Source organism: Rhamphochromis sp. 'chilingali' (assembly GCF_963969265.1).
Source record: "Rhamphochromis sp. 'chilingali' genome assembly, chromosome: 22".
Classification (NCBI taxonomy): Eukaryota; Metazoa; Chordata; class Actinopteri; order Cichliformes; family Cichlidae; genus Rhamphochromis; species Rhamphochromis sp. 'chilingali'.
In genome coordinates, this window is record NC_137950.1 from 24,593,047 (window position 1) to 24,615,558 (window position 22,512).

Consider the following 22,512-nt stretch of genomic DNA (forward strand, 5'->3'; position numbering starts at 1 on the left):
GCTAAAACTAAAAAGCACAAAAATAATTTCTGGTGATTTCCATCCAAAAACTCCAAAAATGCTCCTATACACATCTTCATTTGGAAAATCAAATGCTGCAGATAATCTTCACACAATACCTAAAATGCAGTGAAGCTCCAACCACATTGGATGTTCCCACCAAACCCTTGGTTCTCATTACAGGAATTCTCTCAGCAGTAATTGCTCAAAAACATTTGCAATAATTATAACCAGGCTATAACTGACACACTACAGGCTTCAGCAAGTTCATGACAATACATATCTGACAGGCTTTAAAGGCTCGTTACTCCAGGGTGTATTCCTTACACCAGTTTTTACAGTAACGTTTTCACAGAAATCGACAACACTGTTATAACATTATGTGAACCTGCCCGATTCTATGCCTTGTTTAAACCTAATCAAGCCAACTCCTCCCAACTATTCAGCATGGATTATAAAAATGACATCTTAAGTTGCTTAATATTGGATGCAAGTACAAGAAAATTACCTTAAAGATTGTTTGATTTCACTTTGAAAGAGTTTATAAGCTGTGACTAATCGATTTCCTGTGATTAATGAGTAATTATCCATTCACCGTTTATTCATAGAAACGGTGTTCGAGTTGCCAGGTTGTAGAAGGTCCTACTAGAAATAATGAATGAACTCTGCAGGTATAAAGGTTAGTAAATCATTAATTAAGGGGTCAACAGGTTGGGACATGCAGCACCTCTTTCACAGAGTGTGAGCTGCCCAACAGTCTACTGATGTTTTCTTGGTGAAGACAATCAATTGTCATGCTGGAAGAGATAAAGGGATTATTCAGAACCTGGCAAGCTCCAAGTAATTCTTATGGATGTTGTGTAAAATCTTTGTAACTCATTAAGCATTAATACACATATTTTTACCCCTGCCTTGGTCATGATTTATTCACACTACCTGACATTTATTGCATCACGTGACTCCCCCAGGACAATCACAAGGAGTACCCATCAAGAATAATTTTCTCTGGATAAAAAAAAAAGCTCTAATGCAAAAACACTCCACGCACACCAACTCCAAGCGAGACAATATGCTAAGCTTTCTTGGAAAACCCATTTGACAGAGATCACCCGAGAGGGTGTTGGAGTAAAGCCCTTTAAAGTTATGACCCCGGGCTGTGCAGCAAAGCAGAGCAAAGGTGCTTTCATCCCAGGATGTTTCTTTTTTATTATTAGTTTTTGTGATGTTAAAGCTGATAAAACCCCTCAGATATCACCTGAAATTCCAAATGTCTTACTGACATCTTATACCTGACAAATGTTTGACAAAGTGAAGCAAAATATGAAGCACATGCTGTGTACAGATGGTATGTTTGGTCCACTTTAAGTCTGGCTGCAGGAGGTTCAGAAGCATAGTGTTACACTTAAAACACGGGTCTGCTATCAAGTGCCACTGGCAACTAGCACCAGATACAGTTTACAAAGTGACGGTATGCAAGTGGTGCCGTATAACGGGAAGCTAACAGTATGAAAGATTTGTGAATCCTTGACTAGCTGTTCAACTGTGTCCAACACACTCATACCTAAGCCTGAATGTGAGCACCAACTTTAGAAACCCACATAGCTTAGAGATAAATGGGATTTAAAATAGCACTACCAGTTCCATCTGGAGGAGGGGGATTGAGAAAACAAATTACAGTGTTTGCTGATCAGTATTGAAAGGTGCCAGGCTCTAAGACAGAGAGAGCCATTACTGTACACCACATTGGCCAATTCATGCCAAACCTCACGTAACAACTTAGGGCACATTTACACCCCTGACACCTCAGTCCTGCACACTCAAAGACACACGGTCAGTTCAGAAACGCCAAGGGGTGACCTCGTGAAGCAGCCTCTTTCCCTTACCAACTGTGGCCTCGGAGCCCCAACAGCTTTTAAAGCTTGAGGTCTTTAGTTTGTTTAGGAAGCAAGACCCAGGCCTCTTTGGGGCCCAAGCTGGAGGGTGACTAAATTCACCACCAAAGGAACGGCTGTAAACTGAAACACTGTCAATACTGAAAATATCGAGAAGGAAAGACATTTTCCAGAGTGGAGCTACTGCTGGGTTTATTTTTCTGAAAGCCCCTGTATACTGTTCTTATTATATCTTTGGCAAATGTTAATAATCGTGAGATAAAGTTTGTACTGAAACAGCCAAAAAGTTCAGAAAAAGATTACAGAAATTATTGTTGTGTTTATATTTAAGGTAAAGAAAGACCTTACAAATATTAATGAGAGATCCCCAGAGACCAGGTGTTCCTCCTATGAGCAAGCACTTGGTGGTGGATGACAGAAAATCCCTTTCAACAGGAATGGACACTAGTGGCATTTGAAGAGTATCTTAGAGCAAAACAGCATTCCTAGTAATGTGAGACAAGCCCGCTGCCATTTTTAAACCAGAACTTTGGCCAGAAGAGGAAAATATGGACCAGAAAATATATCACAGGACACCCAGGATGATCATCAATCTGATGAATAATTCCCAACCAGAGTTATGACAAAGTATATTTTGTCTTTATGGGACATTATCTAAAGAAACAGATCTCGTTCCACCTGACACAGATCGTGACCAAGATTTTTGCAAGCCCATGTTACACAGTATCTCATGCAGTTAACCTGCATAATTGCAGTTGCTGCACAGTGTCATGCGGAGACACTTTAAAAGTGATACAAATTAACTTGGGACCAGTTTCGATATGCAGCTACAAAAAAAAAAGAAAAAAAAAAAAAGAAAAAAGAGGCTAATCTGGGCGCACACTGGCTAGTTCTAATCTAGTTCAACAAAAGCACACGAGCATCACTGGAATACACTGACAAGACATATTAATACAATCTGCCTGACATTGCGTAGGAACTTCCCTTAAGAGCTCTGACCCATGTTGGGTAATGAACACAGAAACATAGAATGTCAACACTGGATTGTATAGAGGTGAGGCCAACACGTTAGGCAGGATTTATACTCCTGCGTTATACTTCCTCACCTTAGGTGTAGACTGCACTCTGCACCTACCTAGAAATATAACCAGAGGCCACCTCAAGGAGACTTGCAATGACTATGATCGACCTGTTCAGTACCAATATTTCCTTCTACGCATTCCTCTGACCTACCTGTAACTTTGAGTCATCATGAGCCAAGGTGTGAATTCTGTTAAATATTACCAACACCTTGCTATCATAATACGTTATTAAAGGTCAAAGTGTGAGTCAAACACCCGAGAACGGATCTCAAGACTGCGTTACAGGTGGATGATAGTTGGCTATCTGCAAAAACTAAAAGAGAAGTCCAGTTTCTTTCCACTTAAGCGCTTAAGACTGCAATGACCTGGATGACTGAGAAGCTATAGAGACAGTATGCAGATTCAGTGCAGAAGTATTCATTAAGCTTTAGGCTCTTTGACCTGAGCAGCTTTGGCAGGTCGGAGTATATTGTCCTGCTGGGTGAGGTTGAAGCCGTCAGGGAGAGCTGTCCCAGGGGTTGGGGGAGGTTGCTTGGGATATAATGTTTAGCTAGATGGTTTATGTTAAAGCATCATCCCCATGCATGGCAGAAGTCAAGGTTTCCCAAAAGAACATTGCATTGTAAGGAGATGATCAATATTATTGACTTCACCTGTCAGCAGCTTTAATGTTGCGGCCCATCAATCCGGTTGTTCAGTGATGACGCGACGAATCCTACTTCCGGGTCTAAAGTAGTCTGCGTTTAATATGGCTTTTGTGTTGTTAACATGTTTAATGTTATGTATTTTCTTCTATTTGATCTCAAAAAGCTCCTAAAACAGTCAGTGATCACTGTTGACCTCCCTCGGCTTTTATTACCACTAATCATTTATTTAAGCTCAGTTTTTAAAACCTTAGGATGAAACTACAGCCCAGCCCATGCAGCAGTATATGAATGACTAACCTCATATGTGGATGGATCTCAGTTGTTCTCCTGGCTGAAGTTTGGTCCTTTTACAGCATCCTGCCATGCGATTACATTTGTTCCTGACCACCGACAACACTCACATTAACTTTTATTGAGTGGGAAAAAAAGTTAGCTTGTTTATATTAAGCTAACATAGCTGTGTCGCTAGCGGTCACGTAGCACATCATTATATACCAGCTAGCCCAACTTCAGTAACCCTACAAACGTCACTGCTGTTTAGTTTTCTGTCTTCATTTATGCTGGAAGTGATAGCAGAGCTGTACGTTTTAATTTGTTTCCAAAACCCCGCAGTCAGGACATGCTATATTGTATTTAGATAGAAGCTAGCGAGCTAACTCCCTGCTAACTTCTAACTCCGTTAAATGTCATAAATTCCGTGTTCATGGATGCCTGGATGTTAAACTCAATTGTTACACCTGGTAGAGCAGAACGCTGATCATTTTATTAAAGATGAAAGACTTTAGACAGTTTTTCAACTCTCAGTAATGCCATAGTGATCGTTTGATATATGGACCTGCAGCGGAGTTTAGACCCAGACACGGCTAGTGACGTCAGACTGAACAATCGGATATGTATTCAAAGCACAGAAGATAAGAGGGAAAATATACTCATGCTCAAGACAATGTGATTACTGTAAACACAAAAGATTCCTTTAGAGGAGCAGATACCGGTGTCATTTTAAAGGGATCTCACGGGATAAACCCAATACCAAGAAACAAGCTTTCCATTGAGCCGCACATGAAAAACGTGAAGCGGAGCAAGTGATTGTATAAAATATGGGTTACCAGAGCACTATTACTGGAAGTTGGAAAACTTTAAACAAACCTGGACTACTTACTGAAATCTCTCACATGAAGAATTGATTCACTGAGGAAAAATAATAAAAGCAATGACTCAGCAGATACAGAGCCTTTGCCAGTGGCACATTTTAGCACGTAAATTTCACTAGCTCTATCGCTACATCTCGAGGACGGAAAACCAGTTTCTAATCTGTTCTTGCCGCTTGGTGTTTCCAGTCTGTGTCTGGCAGAGGTACATATAATAACTGAAAAGAGTATCATTTTTGTACATCTCAAGACATTAATATAATCTTATCTATTATCCTTTGTGTTAATCAAAACCTACGGAGTCTGTGGTTATTGTAAAAGCATTATTGTTGATTATTACTGTTTACATTGTTACCAAAACTGAGTAATTGGTAACAATAAGATTGTGTGACCTATCTCTGAATGCATTTCACATGTAATGTGTGCATTTGAGCTTGATTTCCCTTCTGTTACTACACCTTGAAATGATAAATGAAAAGTTTTATGTTTCATTTATCATGAATGTTGACATAAATACTGAAAAGATTCCTAAAAGATAAAAATTATTTTATCTAAAGTGGGAAACTGCCAAAAACCTGAGGATTTCAAAACCACTGAGTGTACTACTCCCTGCACGCTACTGGAAGACTAGCCAACATAAAAAGGACAAATATGAGACTGCAGTGCATAACTGAGCATGAAGAAACAGCTTTTTCTGGTTTAAAAAACAGCCAACTTACAGCTGAACACTAAACACTGCAAGTAACTGCTTCATTAACTGGTCAGAGATGAATTATGCTGGTTTGTAAAGGGAATAGTACAAACTGTTGTACAAAAACACAGAACAGGTCCCAGTCTAAAATACTCTGAGTTTTAGGAGCGCTGGCAGTGAATTAGCTAGATTTGTTGCTTCCTTAATTATCAGTTAAAATGATTAATTAAATTGTAACATATTAAATTTGTATTAGTTAATGTATGCCATTGGGAGAGAGGCAAGAGATGCTTCTGTGACCATCCATCCATCCATTTTTGGATCTGGGTTATTGGGCATCAATCTGAGCAGGAGACGCCCAGACCTCCCTCTCTTCGCCCACCACCTCTAATGTTTCCGGGGGGAAACACCGAGGTGTTCCCAAGCCTTCTGAGAGATGTAATCTCTCCAGTGTGTGGGTCTGACCTGGGTTCCTCTCCATTCCATTAAAAGAAAACATGAGTCTTTAAAAGAAAGATTTCTGATCAGTTTCTTCTGTATTAGACAATATTTAATATGATTTTCTTTGATGAATAAGAAGACTTTTAACACTCCCAAACTTTTGATTAGTATCTAAGATTAAACGTATAACTGTGGATTACAAAGTTAAACTATTATTTAATCAAGCGGGTCCTACTTCTGGAACTTATGTCTAAGAAAGCATCAATAAGCAGTCTCCTTGTGTATGGATTAGGTGAGTGACAGGTCCACGGTACAGTAACCAGTCCATCAAGCAAATAGAAAAAAAAAAAAAAAAAAAAAAAAAAAAAAACAACACACACGCTCACCTTTATACCTACACAAGAACTATGGTTTCCAGTGTAAACACACAAACACACCCAATGGCCCTGGGCTCAAAGCCCCTAAACAAAGAGCCTCATGCTGCCTCTGCTTGCAGCTACAGTATCCACCCTCACTAACCTGTTATCAACAGCAGCCAATGAGACACTGCTATCTAGGCACAGTGCTGTCAGTATGCTGAATGATACAGACAAGCTGTATCTTGCAGAGCAATCACCAAGACGTGCACATTCAGTACAGTACAAATTTCACAGGTGACCAACGTGCTCAGTAAAGGAAAAAAAACAAAACAACAAACAGCGGGCCCCACATCAAAATGACGTTATGCCATGTGTACATGTAGGCTATCACTGTGCGCCTTCTTAACTTTCTACTCACAGAACATTGGCTCGCCCTGATAAGCTGATTTTGGGTGCACTTTGGGCCTTACAAGGAAAGACCATGTTGATGTTGGCTACAGTAGAGCTGATAGGAAGCCCATGGCTTGTCAGTGAACACTAGCCACATTCAGATAAAAGTTACACAGCCAGGCTTATACTATGAAACCCAGGCTAGCATGAGTGAGAGAGGGGGGGGGGGCAACAGAAATCTTGGGGCGTGCCAAACTAGATTTATGCCTTTTTGTTTAGCCTCATAACTATACGGACACAGTAGCAAGACATTAATAAGGTTTTACAGCTTTAATTTAATCTGCTACTTCGATATGAGTATTAAAACTCTGAGCTAAAACGTAAACACTACATCAAGAGCCCAGTTTCACTGCTTCAGTAATGTTTCCAGGTCTTACTACAACTCGGCTGATGTACAATCTACCCTCCTTTTTTTTGCACCTAGACACAGGAACTATGTTTACTAGCGGCAAAAGGAATAAAGCACTGAAACAACAGGCAGTTATTTTCAATATCAATTCATTAGTTGTGCATGTTTTAATGAATTCATTGTTTATATCTGGAAAAATACTGGACAAGCTAGCCTGTGTGAGCATTCTGTAGTTTTCTGTATGAAAACTACCAGTTTATAATGGGTAAAAACCACTAAAGAAATGGTTAATAACAGCCCAATCTACATGCTTCAACAGCATTAAGTTTTATTTGTTTTAGAAGAAGCATTAGCTGAGGAAAAAAAATCCTCTTAAACAGTTTGTGACCATCAATAAAACCTCCAGGGTGCACCAACTTTAAAGATCTGGTTTCTCTTAATCAGCAGAAAACGGTCTTTCAGCCCGTATTTATGCATCTGAGGACCTGGTATTAATTGGTTGTGGGTGCTAAGGCCAGCCTTCCATTAATAACAGCCCTCATAAAAACACTGCACGATAACAGAAACTGTGTTGGTTTATGTTTAAAAATGAACCAAGCGTATAAAAGTGCCTGAGACGCTGAGGGGGCAAGGTTGGAGAGAACTGCTGGAAAGTGCTGCCCTTGAATAAGATCAGGTATTGTGCAACATATGCCCTTTACAAAGGATCACCAAAAAGGATATGTGCCTCAGTGAACTCATTCCTATCAGTTACTAAGTAGCTCGGTGTGCTGTTGCAGTCACTTGTGAGGTGCTGAACCTCCAAGCTCATTAATCCATGCAACGATCAGCATTTTAGACGCAGTAACAACAACTCTTCCTTTTGACTCAATGCAGTGCAGTGAGAACAGTATATGAATGGGAGGAACAGAGGGCCACACAACAGCTCATCAATTTTTCATTTCCTCTGTATTAACTTAAAAGCTCAGCGGTCAATACCTATATGGCACCTGAATTACCTGTGGGTGAGCAGTTGCTAGGTAGCTGCCACCTGTAAAGCAACATTATCAAGCAGCATTTAAACTCTTGTTTTATCCATAGGTAAGAGATGTATGCAGCCATTAAGAGGTCTGGAGGCTGAATGACCAGTGCAGTGACACCAACACTAACAAATACACAAAATGACCAAAAGTACAAGTGGAACTAGTTTTTTTTTAATCCTGCTTCATGGGCATCTGCGATGTGATGTAGACTAAGTCTTCTTTCTTTAAAAAAAAAAAAAAGAAAGAAAGAAAGAAAGAAAGAACTTTACAGAATCCTCCACAGAAATGTGGAGGATTCTGTAAAATTTGCAGTGCTTATGCAAGAACTACGAGGGCGACTTTAATGGCGATTTGGATGAAGAGAAAAAAATGTGAGAAGTGTGGCAGATGCAACTGAGCGTCTAAAGATAACCAAACAATCGGCACAAGTGTTTGGGTACAGTTTGTTTTAAAATGTTCTGCAGCACCCACTGGGTGTTACTTTATCAGCTTGCCAGCAGACTTATATAATCAGTTAGTGATATTTTTGCCATGTCCATCCGGTTTTAAATGCATTGATAAGGTGTGTGTACTCAGCACAACATGTGATTAGGAAGAACAAAAGGATATGGATGAGCAATATCTGACTGTTTGCACTTGATCTTAAACCCAAAATAGCAAAGATCACATAAGAGCAAGTAATCAAGTACTGATTCTGATCAGTTCCTTATTTTTGAAGCTCACCCAGCATTAATTATGAAATTTGAGAATTTAAAAAGAAATCTGATAACACATGATCCAGAAATGTTTTGCATTAACATATAAAAGAAACAAATTGTATAAGCGTGACTATTAAACAACAAAATACCAGGATGTTTTGCTTCCTGGACACAAAGTGTAAATAGACAACACTTTATGAACTGCATGAAAGTTTCTTATCTGTGCTTCAACTGGCTGGTAATGTTGTGAATGTCAATAAATCATTCATGTTTTAAATAATAAAGAGTGAAATTAAAAGCCCTCACTTACAATGTTGGCGCTGGATACAAAAAGAAGTCTATAAGAAAACAGCAGAAAAGCTCCAACACACTCAAACTAGTGATCTTCCTCAGACATGTGTATGATTTCACAGCGTTTATATCTTTCAGGGGTTTTGTAAGCTTAAGGAAGCTTTGATTCTAGTGAGGGACTACTTTTCTCTGTATTAGTACAAGCCTTCATTTGGTTTATGAAGAGAGACAGCACACAAAAGTTTTCAGTGGCTTTAATGTCTCATGTCACAGAGGGTTCGGCATGTTTTCTTTACCTTTTACGTGATCGCACAATGCCTCCCTGTAGACGCCGCCCAGACTGCAATGCATTCAGCATAACAATGCAGCCCAACCATTCACAAAAGAACACCTCTCTGTGTCACAGTGACAATTATGATGAATTGAAGTTCTGATCTCTATAACTAGATGTGCTTTAAAACCTGTTCTGTATTCTGAACAGCTTAGAACATCCGGCAGATTAGAGCTCAGGCTCTGTAATACATAGTTAAAAGAGCTTAAGGCATTTCTACCTGAGTTGCAGTGACGCACCTTCCACTGCTGCTCCATCAACATTACAGGAGCGATCTCTGTTTAGCCACCAACACTCAGCTTTTGAGTTTCACTTAAGCATCAAAAGGTGGACGGGGTGGTGATTTCACTTAAGAAATGGAACTGAATCTGAGTCCGTCTCTTTGAGGTTAAATTATCACAGCAGTAACCATATCAACAGTGGTCACCTTTAAGCTTATTAGGAGTGATTAAGGAGCTTAACTGGACTCATGTCTCAAGTAAAGAGATGAAATAGCATGCTTGTTTCCAACACAGAGCCACAAAAAAAGATTGCTGTACTTTTCACTCCACAGAAGGTAAAATCAGGGTTATGTCTGACCACAAAGTACCCCAATGGACCAATGCGTTTATTTGACTCAAACATGTGAAACATCAGTGCCTGTGTTGCATGATGCAGGTAATGGGTCATCTGTGCCCCAAGCAGGAGCCTGTGTGACTCTCCATCTGCTTCCTGTTAACAGATACCTGTTGTGTGACTTGACAGACAGGTGGGCTCTGAGGCAGAAGGTGCTAGAGCTTGAGCCTTAAGGGCAGATTCCCTTCATGCCCATACATTCTCTTATTATCTGCACTCCGATGGCTTCTGTAGAAAATAACTGCACAACAAAAAGTAGCTCTGTGCATTTTTTTTAATTCAGTAAAGAGTGCTTTTAAATGAAGATGTATCTTAAAAAAAAAACTTCCAGTGTGTTTGAATCAAAACAAAAGTAAACATTGCCAGCATGTATATAGTGCAATATCCTTGTCACATGGTTTAATTTGACATTTAAAGGCTATGAGGACACAGCTTCAAAGCTCATGTGGCTGCCAGTTACTGACACCCATCCACGTCTCACACACACACACACACACACACACACACACACACACACACACACACACACACACACACACACACACACACACACACAAAACTGCAAATGTTAAGAGTGGACTTACAGTTTTAATCTTTAAATCCACAACTGTGCTATCAAACCATGTAAGCAAGAGAAGTGTCAGCTGTTGCCCAGGCTGTTTCAAGGCTGTGCGCCAAATGCTATGGCATAAAAAGTACTGACACTTCTACAGTTTTACTGAAGCCTGCCTCTTCAGTCGTCTGCCTTACTTTATGTTTACATGATACACGTGGGCATTATGCCCTGCAAGGCCAGACCACCAAGCAGAACTTCATCTCACAAGCCCCACATCACATTTACTTTTTAACACAACCACTGATGGTATGTTCCTAAAAACTTGATCTATTACCTTTCAGATGTTCTTAGCTGTCACGTGAGGCCTTCAGAGAGCCCCAGTGTCACTGGTTGTTAATGAAAACAGATTAGAGGGGATTCATGACAAGCAGAGTACTGTAGCTCAGCTTGGAGCTGACTGCTAACAGGATGACCTGCCTTACCATGCAAGTGCCTGACACAACTAACTCAAGGTCAGTGGGGAATAATATACAGTAGATTAGCTGCCTGACATCAACCCTGATGCCCTGAGGGAGGAATTAGAGCAGCAAGTGGGCCAGGAAATCAAGAAAAGCATCAGCTTACACACTTGGCCTAGTGTTCATTTTAGGAAAGGTAGATTTAAAAGTCCTGGAAACCAATGCATCGTTTGTGTGAAGTTGTACATAGATGGGAATATGCTGTGAACAGACCCAGTGTGCATCCTACCTGTAGCTCACACCATGCCACCTCCACTGTAGTCTCTGTGTCCAGCCCTTTATAGACCGTCTTGAAAGACCCCCTTCCAATCTCTATGTTGAATTTGAGATATCTTCCATCAGGAGATGTTGCCACCGCTTTAGTCTCCACGTCCTCCTTTTCTTCCTGCTCCCACTGAGTGTCAAACGTGATGCGAGACAGAATCTTTTGCTGTTTATTATGAAGTTCGTTTTCAGAGTCCGAGCTGGGATCTTGAGGAGTGGATCTGGCAACAGGTTTCCAGTTGCCACCGACGGACCCGGCGTCGGGGTCCTGGCGGCACGTGCTGGAGCTGGAAACCGGAGACGCGGACGGCGGGGTGTCGTCTGTTTTTTCTTCTTCTGCTCTGGACTCGGGCAGAGAGAGAATATTTTCTGCCGACCACGATAAGGCTTTGGAAAGTACACCGCTGTATAGGGGAGAATCAATGTCCATACTAATTTTCTGCAGGCCGTAGGAGTTCCTCCGTGCGCCCAGCCCGTGCGTCCTCAGCACGGATGGGACTCGGGACAAACAGTCGTCGGTCATATCCACGGAGAGCCCCGGGAACCCGCGTCCTGGTATCTCTACTTGTGCATGAGACATTGTGGCAGGTTCAACCTGATTTGGAGCCTAAATATGGAAATAACAGTAGGACAGCAGAGCACCGTTACTTTATATTTGAGGTTACTTTTCCATGATGTCAGTTAAGTCAGTGGCTTTAAAACAAAAGACTGGAGACTGAATAACAGCCATATCTAAGGAAAACAAGATTAGAGACGATAGTCGGAAACGTGTAAACTACTGTAGTGCCTGTAGTGGTAACCAGCCTTAGAAGTATATGACAGATAAAGCGTGTAAAAAAACAGAAAAGTGAGGAAAATACACTTACTCAGCACATTCACTGCGTAAAAAACATGTCACTTGAACGCTCCACGCACATTAATGCATAGTTTCTTTCAAGTGATTCGTGTGGTCCTCTCGTCTTCTTCTTCTTGTCTTTCTGAAAGCTTTTGCCATAACCTACTGCGAAAGGTCTGAACTGCCAATATCAACAAAGCTCCGGAGGGCAGTTCGTCCTGTGCGCTCCCAGTGCGCGCTTCCAACTCCGCCCCCTCGCAGCTTTCACGCGCCAATAGGGCAATCCAGAGGGAGTAATTATAATAAGATGAGTGTTTGGTAATTTATCATTTTGAACCGCAAGTGTTATTAAGTTTTGATTTGTTTTATCCGATTAAAAGAATATCTTCAAAACTCAACTGTGGGAGTGACTCTAAATTTTTGAGAAACAATCCATAAGCTGCCTTTTATGACACTTTGTATTAATTTGGCGATCAGGTTCTTCAGCTGGTTGACTTTAAGCTTGCTGGCGAACAGAATGTCCACACTTTCAACTGGCCCCCCGCTGATCAAAAGAACTCCTCCTCAGTTTCCTCTGAAATTAGATAAAAACAATGAGTCATTTTATGAGCCAAGGCTGTCCTCATTTGTGGAAAGCGATATGCTGCCCAAAGGTGGAGGATGCGCACCCGCGCCTGGCCTACAGGGGGGGGGGGGGGGGGCTGCTGCTCGTGAAACAGTACACCATTATCAGCCAAGGCCACACTGGGCCCCACCTGCCCCACAAGAGAACATACAAGGTTTTATCTACAAAGACACGCACAATTCTCTGGAGCTGTATCATCCCTCCACAGGCGGGAATACACAGCACATGATGTCAGTATGCAGTACTTTAATACAGCTGCAGCAAGGAGATCAAAACATCATCATTGCTGCAGTTTCAGTCTGCACTCTGCAAAGCTTTTGAAGTCCTCACTCGTGTTTTTCACACAACAAAACGTCGATGCACGTGAAAGAAAGGAAATAGCCAGAAAATTTAACAAATGTCTAATTTATTTCCTACAGGATATGAAAAAGAAGTTGAATATAGACAGAGATAAAGATAACAGGAGCATCACAGTAGCTACTGCACAATAATAGGATACAGCAATCTGTACATGAAGTCCACTATTATTACACGCAGCTGAGTCAAGCCAAGACTGGCTCAAGCGTCTGTTGTGTTCCTCTTCTGGAAGCATTTACTCTCAAAATAAAAAGTCCCTCTGGTGTTGCTTTCTGGAATTTCTTGGTATGTCTGGTTGGAACAGAGGAATAACAGCCGAGCAAAGATCCACAGCTATTTTTACAGAGTAAATTTGTTAACAGAGAAAAATGAGAATAAAAGTAGATGCATTTACAATAATAAAGATGGAGTAAAGTTAAAGCGGGCAGGGAAAGATGTTCCCCTAAAGTACTCAGACATGACAGTATTTAGTGCCCTGATATTCATTGCATGGTTAAATGGCAACAAATGCTACCTATGACGACTTTACAAGTAGCATGATCTAAAATGCCCCCCCCCCCCCCCAAACACTTAGAAATGATATTGGTTCTCTTCCAGTAAGAGAAGGCTTTGAATCAAAAGGCAACAACAATTAGAGGACCAGCATCCACTAGACTCGGTATTGAGGTGCACCTTATGTAGCCTTAAATGGCTAAATCTTAATAAAAATTTGTCTGTAAAGTACAGTATGAGGGCTCCCAGACAGAGGGTGTGTGATTCCAGCACAGTTTTAGAAGAACTTGACGCCTTTTCCATCATCCATGGTGAAGAGCTCGGCTTTGCCTTCTGTCTGTAAAGCCTGCAGCGAGCGAAGCAGCATCCAGTCCTCCAGACCGTGGAACTCTGGAGAAAAAGGATTACAAGCTATAAGAAAATCAAATAAACTAATCAATGAGTCAAAACACCGATCACTCAAATATGAGGTGAATAACAACTATTATCTCATAACAAACCTGCATTTCAAGTCTGGAAATATCTGCCTAAGAGAGCAAGGGAACACTTGGTTAATGTGTTGGATCTGGGAAAAACATAGGCTAAATATCTGAGTGACTCTCAAAGAAGCCAAATTATTTAGGTCACTAAGAACGAGGAGGGCTTATGGGGTGTTCTCAATTATCAGCAGAGGACTGAGTACCACAGGGCAACTTCAGAGTCCACGCCTTAGGGGATCAGAGCCAATTTCAAGCATGCTGCTTGGAGGACCAGCAGCATAGTTTTATATGATAAGTGTTGACTCTTTGCAGTGATGCCAGATAGGAGGGATGGGATCACCGGTTTATAATAAGGCTCACACACAGTGACAATTAACCTAATGTGCATGTTTTGGACTGTAAGGGAAGAGCCCAGAATACCTGGAAAGAACACACAGAGGCACAGGGCAAACATTTAAACTCTGTACAGAAAGTGGAATTCGAATCCAGAATTCACCGCTTGTTGTGAGCGTTAATCTTTGTGCCAAAGTTCCAAATAAATCAAAATCTCAGGCTTCAGGGGCTGCACCAAACACATTTTTCACTCCTCTTGGCTATGTATGATACTTGATACTTCAGTCAGTCCATGAACTGAAGGCCCCATCAAGGTTCGGTATTTGGTAAATAAGGATTATTTTCAAGCTGTGAATCATGCAAATCTGGTCTAGTGGAGGCCAAGATTAAACATATGTAGCTGGAAGTAAGTATAATAGGTTCCCTGTAGGGTTAGGGTGTGCTATGCAAGAAAACAAGTAAAAAATGGGCAGGTATCCGAGCCACTCTGACAAGAGCCAAATTATTAAGGAACAGGAATCTCTGACACAGCAAGACCTTTTGGCTCCCAGTCACGGGCAAAAGGTTTAGATACCACAGGGTCTCTTTCAAGTCCATGCCTTGGCAGGTCAGAGATGTTTTTAAGCACTTAAAGGATAAGCAGTATATTAAGCTGATATCTTCATAATATTTTGGGTCAATGTGTGCAGCACATTTCATTAGCATGGCATTTATTAACATTAAACAGTGCTTTACGTGCAAAAATAGAGATGAAAGAAGCAATTTGGGACTACAGCTAGGTGAAATCATGCAGAAACAGGAAACAGAGTAAACAACACAAATCAAACAGTTAAAACAAACTAGGACTGGAAACCTACTGTACAGCCAGCATTAATAAAAGCCTTTCTCGCCACTGTGTTATGTTATGTTTACTTTAACGCGAGCTGGGTTTTATGGGTGCTTTCTCCATGTGGAAAACTTTAAAACGGTGCCATACCTTCACCTTCTGTGTCATCACCATTGGACAGCTCATAAAGTGTAAACACAGAGTTGACCATACCGTTTTTGGAAACCTAAAATGTCGGAAAAAGATATAATGGTTACATTTACAGATGCGTTAAGGTGACAGAGAATAATTTTCTTTATTACCAAAAAAAAAAAAAAAAGCAGCTTTTTAAAGAAAAAGACCCCCATTTTATTCTAGATGATGAAATTGTGGATAAAAATATAAACTATTCACAAAGTATTTTATTTATTTAATAAAATATTGATGTTTGGTGTCCCTGTATTGATACAATATTACCATGCAAAATATTGCGATACTATGCTGTATTGATTTTCCCCCCATCCCACTCAATTGTCCAGTTACTTTTAAGTCTGTGAAAATGAGGGACTGTGCATAAAAATGGCTTTAATAACCAAACACTTAGTGTCAAAATTCTGTTAAAACCTTTGAATTACAGCTTTAGGTCTGTATTTCTGTTGTTTCACTTAAAATCCACTGTGGTGGATTATTTATGAACCCAACTGTATTTTCAGATGTTTCTAGCTTGTCTGTAGCTTCAATCCTATTTAATATCGCTGAAGGCTATAATTTTGACCCTCCCCTCATGACCCAGCAGTAAAGAATGAATGTGCAAACAATACTTGTTAATAAAACAAATCACTGATTGTTTCCATTGGATTTGTTGGCAAAATATAGAATATTTACAGACATATGCTTTTGACACTGAAAATATAAACCAGTTTCACTCCTTTTCAATTACCACAACCCCAGTATACAATCTGGAACAATTTTCACACATTTTTACACAAAATCAGACAGATGCAAGTGCCATAAACCTGCCCAGCACCACAAACTTTCTGGTCCAAAGGTTGAAACCACTTGCTTAGGTTACTAATGCAGGAGCTAAAGCAAGAAATTCACAAACGACTAGCAGATGCAGGACACAGATTCTGTCCACCATGGTTTTGTCCCTAGAGAAATTATCCCAACATCTGCTGCTAATGATCAGTTCTAACCTGTCTAAAAGTGTGCTGCTCCTCAAGAAGTCAGCAGTGGCTCTGCACTCGTGCCAGCGCAGGCTGCTTTTTTTTTTTTTTTTTTTTTAAGCACAAGGAGCAAAGAGAGCCCAAGTGGTCGATGAATACAACACTGGCCTTCTCGTTATGTCGCAGGTAACACCTACAATATGTGTGCAGAAGTACAAGGTGTACAAAACAGCACAGCAGTCGTGTTTAAATTGTTTACACAACCACAGCGGTTGTGATGTACACCCACAGCCCTGAAGATGTGCTCCATTAACCTTCACCAACACCATCTGTGTGCCAATCTCTATCATGAACAGCACAAGAAAGAATACGGCACATCTGTAAATGGCATCAAAACGCACTAGATCCTTTTTATTACATGATAATTTTCCCCCCTTACAGACATGTAGCTGATAGGCTTCCCAGACTTACTGGAAAAATGGGGGGGGAAAAAAAAAAAACTATACCCATTTGGATCTTTGAAGGTACTAATTTGGAACCTTGACCACAAGTCTTATTCTATTTTATTATAATTTCTTAATTTGACACATGAAGTGGTAAACAGTCTTATAACCTGAACGTACAAAAAAAAAAAAAAAAAGCAGAAACTGAATTAAACTAACTGAAAGTTGGAGAAAGTGAAACAGATGTTTTTTAAAGTTGCCATTTCTTCTAAATGCATCGCATGCAGTTAATCATTAAGTTTCTGTTTTGAAGAGAGAACAGACAGAAAGGAATAATCGTTGTTCAAAATGTGGGTTCAGAACAGGCAGTGTGGGGTCCAGTTTTTACAAGAACTGCAACCAAACAAAATGATTTAAGTAATTTGTGAGGCTAAAGGCAATAAATAGGTAAAATGATATAAATTTATAAACGAAAATATAGTGTACCTGATCAGCTATATTTATGAGAGTTATAGACTACCTGAAGGATGAGAAGTTAAAACTTTCTGGACCCTTAGTTTGAAGACTTGTTTGGTTAAGGCTTGGTTTTAATTCAGTTTGATGTTTTTATTAGTCCTTTATTTATCCAGGTAAAACTCTCATTGAGATTAAAATTATCATTTCGAAGAGAGACCTGGCATCATGGCAACAAAATTACCACATCAGTACATAACATTTAAAACAAATACAATATCCCACACAAACATGAAAAATATACAATAACAGATCAATTAAGAGCGAAATTAAAAACAATCACACCGAGTAAAAAAAGTAATTCTTTCGTTCCTTTAAGATGGAATTAAACTCCCACATGGTAACCAGTTCTAATAATTTCAGTTCCTTCTGCTGATTATTCCAGGAAACAGGGGCAGCGTATTTAAAAGCCTTTTTTCCTAATTCTATTCTGATTTTTGGGACAATCAATTGTATGATATTGCGAGAATGAGAGTTGATATTCTAAAAATAAAGTTCAGAAAAGTCTTCAGATCTTCATTTTTCAGTTTAAAGTTTAATTATATACCATCAACTCACAAGAAGAATCTTCTTAAGGTGTTTTATTTTACAAATACTCGAGGGAAAACCCCAATAATCATACAGTCATAGTTTTGGAGTTAAAGAAAAAGGTTTATGGATTTTGTTGGTTGGGGATGCGGTAATATCAACGAATGACCTTGTAAAACAGCTGAAGATACATGTTTCTATATCCATGTGTGCCAGTCACTCTAAACAGAGTGAAGCAGGGATAAACAGTGAAGCCAGTGTGGCCTTAAACATGCATTTTTGCTAATGATCAACAGAGGGCAGTAAAAAGAGTTAAAGTTGTATAAAAGTCTATGGGAGAACAAGTGTTGGTTGTTTCTGCTCTGTGACTCAGTAAACACTTTCCTAATCAGATTTTGGGCTTAGTCACTCCTTTCAGACCATCTTAATAAAAACCTCAAGCTTATTTTGTAAATTACAGATGTTCTTGGAGTTGGAAAGGAGGAGTACCCAGGTTATCCCCATTTACTAACATCTTACCCATCACTGCTCATTCATCATATCTAGTTTTAAAACATCAGGGGAAAAAAAAGCACAAAACCTTAATAAACACACACACACACATATATATATATATAAATAAAAAGAACAGTTTGTGGCAGTATGTGTTGTAATTTGATGACTCACCCACTGATATATTAACTTGCCCCATTCCTCTGGTCGTCTCCACATGACTAAACACCGAGACTTGTTTTTGTCCAACCACTCGAGGTTGCCTGAAGACAACAAGAATGCTTTTCACTTATCAACGTTACACAATAAGATTTTTTTTTTTCTTATCATGACACTATGCTGGCAGGTAAAGTGAATAAAATTCACCTTTTTTCCTCAGTTCCTCAAAAACAACTTGAATTGCTTCCATTGACAGTTTTCCTGGGATTCAGTTAAGGCTAATGTGCAATGGCACAATAAGCATCTTCATGCCAGTTGTGTTTAAAATGCCTTATCTTGCCCTCGGCACAGATTAGCTGGGAAATAAAATTCAGTGATCATGTTATGACCTCAGTCTCTGAAGACAGCTTTGTATCAGGCCCGAATCAAGAGGGAAACCTCAAAATAAATCAGTCAAGCAGAGAGAGAAAGGGGGAGGTGGCTCTGTCCTAAAAACTACAGTGACTGCAATATGTGTCAACATTAATATCTCTGAACTATAAATTCTTCACAAGAGATTTAGCAATTGTAATATATAAAAAATAAAGGATTTAAACTAAAAACAAACAAATATTTTTCCAAAAAAAACATTAAAATAATTGAACACTCCCTTAAAAAGGAACCACAGGTTGACTTTCAGGATACGTTCTATCTTCTTGTTGTTGAACATGGGGCTTTCCTGAGCCTCCATGACATCCAGCGTGTAGAGCTTGTGATGCCGGCAGTAGGACAGAGCCAGTGAGCACCATGCCGCCAGCTGCTTCTGTCTCGTGTCAACATTGGGCTGTAGTCTGTCAGAAAAGAACACAAAGAGATTACTGCAAAGATTACCGCAAATGCTTGGGCAAAATAAACTTAATGCACGTTAAAGAAACAAACACATTTTTCCTTAACCATAAACAGCGTTAATCACATAATCAAGCTTTTTTATGAATGCTGCATTTCTAATTAAAGTCAGTTTGCTCGAAAAGCCTTCATCTAGTAAGCATTTAATGTTTTATAATGAATAATTCTTTACTTTTCTTCATTGGTTCCAGAATAAAAGATGTTTATTTAAAATCTTTCTCCTGAAGTCTTGACTCATCAGGCCCCAACATCAGTGTCCAACATACTGACCCCTTGTATAGTTTTACTGATCTCCAACAAAGCCATTTTAATTACTTTAGGACGACTGCTGTGTTCCTTCGGATTACCCCCCCACCCCCCTATCCACCCCTGTGGCTAGTCACGTGCTCTAATGTTGTGATGTGGACATTAATGTGCTCTCTGTGCAGAGGAGTTTTTTTTGTTTCCTGTTCTCATGCTGTCCTCCCATAGGTGCCCAGCGTGAGAAGAGGTCTCTTTATTTTCCTCTTGTACTTTTCCTACTGTTGTGTAATTTTTCAGTGTTTTCTCTGCAACGCTGCCGATCTCCAACTGTATTCCCATGTGATGTCTTTGTTGTGTGTGTAAGTCCGGGGGGGGGGGGGGTCCTATTCCTCTGCGGGGCAACCTGCATATGGCCAATAAAGCATTCATTCAATTCAATTTATATACAGCTGACTTAATCTATAAGAACGTGCCATAATTTCTTAGTAGATTTAGATAATAAATCAACATCAGAAAAAACAAATATATTTAAGCTTTAAAATAAGTGTAGTTAAGTAAATGCAATGCCCCTCTTTAGATTCCCCCCCTGCATGTTCTAGGTATTGCTGCTAAAAAGAGAGGTGGCTGCTTTCCAGGTAGAGCAAAGTCTACAAGAAATCTGCCATATTTAAAGATCTGTCAGTTTACCCACAGAGACAGCTTTTATTTTAGTTTCTTCTTAATTTAGCTGTGCTATTGATGTGCAAAACAAACAGGGGGTATATGAGACATTCTAAAAACAAAAGTCTTCTTCACATTTAAACTATGCAAACAGGTGGTTTCATGATTTATTGATATTTTAGAGCGAAAACACTGGCTATAAGGAAAACTACTCATCAGTTTGGGTCCACTTCAGCCAGTTTGATTCACAGTCTTTGTGCCCGCCCTTAGCCACCTGTCCATTGGTTACAACTCTGATCATCTGTTACAGGCCTCATTGCATCATATCCTGCCAACAGAGCACCTTGCTCTGAGACTATAGGGTTACTTGCAGTTCCTAGAGTTTGTAAAAGTATAATAGAAGACAGAGCCTTCAATTATCAGTATCGTCTCCTGTGCAAACAGCTCCTAGCTTGGGTTCAGAAGGGATAGGGAAGGAATGGATCACTGGGATGTTCTCTCCAAAATTACACCATCATTACCTTATAATATAAAGTGCCTTGAGGTGATGGTTGTTTGAAATTGGTGCTAGATCAATGTACCTGAAAAAACTCAATTGCCAGCCTATTTTGAGCCAGTAAAAGCCAGTAATATAGAATAAGCAGAAGACAGTAGATGGTCAGATTTTACTTAAAGACTTTTTATTGCAAGGACAGTGATTAAAATGAGAATCCAACGTTTTGCCTGATTTTGTGTTCTTGCAGGCAGGAGCAATGTTTGGCAACATAATACAAACTTAATACAAAAGACAAACTGCACCCATAGGCAGATATGTTAACACTGACCTGGGATTAAGATAAGAGCAAAGTGTTCCATTTTTAAGTATATACATATGTGCTGCTTTCCTAATATCTGTCATATTGTAACGGGTTAAAAGTCATTTTTACATATCATGTATAAAACCAGTCTTTTATTGCAAGCCTACCCTATCATATTCGACCGCCTAGACAATAGCAGCCCCTTTAAATGTCCCTTTCGGGAAGTTGCTCTCCCGGTGATTTATCGGGACAGCAGTGTTTTACAGGGATTTCAGCACTGAGGTCTTCCTGACTTTTATTACACCAAAACGTGCAAGTCTTTAGGTGATAACTAGGTGGAGTTCTCGCTATCTCGCAGCTCATCCCATTAAATAAGCTCACTCGAGATAACAGTGGAAATCCCAAATTTCAAACACACGACGATGAACTGTTTGCCTGTTAATGTTTTAATATAGCCCCCTGAAGTCTAGCCTTAACGAGCCACTGAGACAAACCGAGAAAGACTTTAAATAAACTTCAGAAAGCCAGTGAGTGCAAAATCACTTCCCTAGCAATCTGTTTCGTTTGGCTAGCTGGCGTGCTAACATGATGCTAGCACGAAAATAAGCGCTCACCGACTCATAAATGAATAAATACTGAAAACTGAGTTACGTGTTCACAAGCTCTGCTCTGAAAAATACTGAGAAACATCTGACTCACGTGAAAAACGGTGGAAAATTGTACTGCCACGGCCACTCAAAACTCATTGCAGTGGATATGTTGGGTGCTCACAGCTGACAGCTCCCGGAAACGCGTCCAACCTCCCAAATGGTCCGACTCATAAACTTCCGATTTGGGGGATCGCAAGAAGAAAGATTTCTTTCTCTAACTTTTTTTTGTTTTCGTTGTTGTTGTTGTTGTTTTTACTTAGACCTCAGCATTTACAAAAAAAATCAGCTTTATGATTTTTTAAATGTATTTTGTAGATTAAATTAAAGACCTGTACCCGTGTTAAATATTTAATATTTAAGTTACACCTTTTGGCATTTATGAAGCCTTTTATAAAATAAGCATTTTATTTCCTCAGCCTCTTCAGCACGTGTAACCAGAGTTTGTTTAATTGCAATTGTACAATAGTTGTGCAACCATTTGCTTTGACAATAAAATATATGAAGAACAGTTAAAAGTGAATAATGACGCAATCCTTTTTATTCAACAAATGTCGAATATTAATTTAACCGAAAGTGTTTTTCACTTTAGATTAATATTTAGTTAAAATTTTCATAAAATGATAAGATAACTCAAATCAAAGAGTAGAAAAATTGTTTCAAGCTGAGGGCTTAAAGCAGTCTGAGGCTTGAACTTTT

The 22,512-nt window shown here is 39.7% G+C and overlaps 2 protein-coding genes across 4 annotated transcripts in view; both read right to left on the minus strand.

Annotated features, from left to right (window-relative positions):
* The window catches only part of wnk4a (WNK lysine deficient protein kinase 4a), a 54,778-nt gene extending 42,367 nt beyond the window's left edge, over window positions 1–12,411 (minus strand). For 2 of the 3 annotated variants that reach the window (XM_080872676.1, XM_080872675.1), the window contains exons 1-2: window positions 12,221–12,411; window positions 11,320–11,961 (exon numbers count right to left, since the gene is read on the minus strand). In XM_080872676.1, the coding sequence (XP_080728802.1) occupies window positions 11,320–11,934 (615 nt within the window). In that variant the 5' untranslated portion in view covers window positions 11,935–11,961; window positions 12,221–12,411. Of the gene's footprint in view, window positions 1–4,780; window positions 4,903–11,319; window positions 11,962–12,220 lie in introns of those variants that run through there. The other variant, XM_080872677.1, reaches the window with a different exon arrangement.
* A 1,396-nt stretch (window positions 12,412–13,807) lies between these two features.
* On the minus strand, window positions 13,808–21,994 carry vps25 (vacuolar protein sorting 25 homolog). The gene is made up of 6 exons (XM_080872885.1): window positions 21,866–21,994; window positions 19,266–19,411; window positions 18,789–18,842; window positions 18,597–18,685; window positions 15,452–15,527; window positions 13,808–14,053 (listed from the first exon to the last, which is right to left on the minus strand). The coding sequence occupies exons 1-6, from the start codon at window positions 21,910–21,912 to the stop codon at window positions 13,941–13,943; spliced, it is 525 nt and encodes a 174-aa protein (XP_080729011.1). The 5' UTR covers window positions 21,913–21,994; the 3' UTR covers window positions 13,808–13,940.
* Between the last annotated feature and the right edge of the window lie 518 nt (window positions 21,995–22,512).

Bases quoted from the DNA above. Each gene is read 5' to 3' on its own strand.
- vps25 (XM_080872885.1), bottom strand. From the start codon at position 21,912: ATGAGTTTTGAGTGGCCGTGGCAGTACAATTTTCCACCGTTTTTCAC. The intron at 19,412-21,865 runs GTGAGTCAGATG...CTTTTCTGACAG, and splicing joins AATTTTCCACCGTTTTTCAC to ACTACAGCCCAATGTTGACA. The intron at 15,528-18,596 runs GTGAGTCATCAA...CCGACATTTTAG, and splicing joins GCAAGTTAATATATCAGTGG to GTTTCCAAAAACGGTATGGT.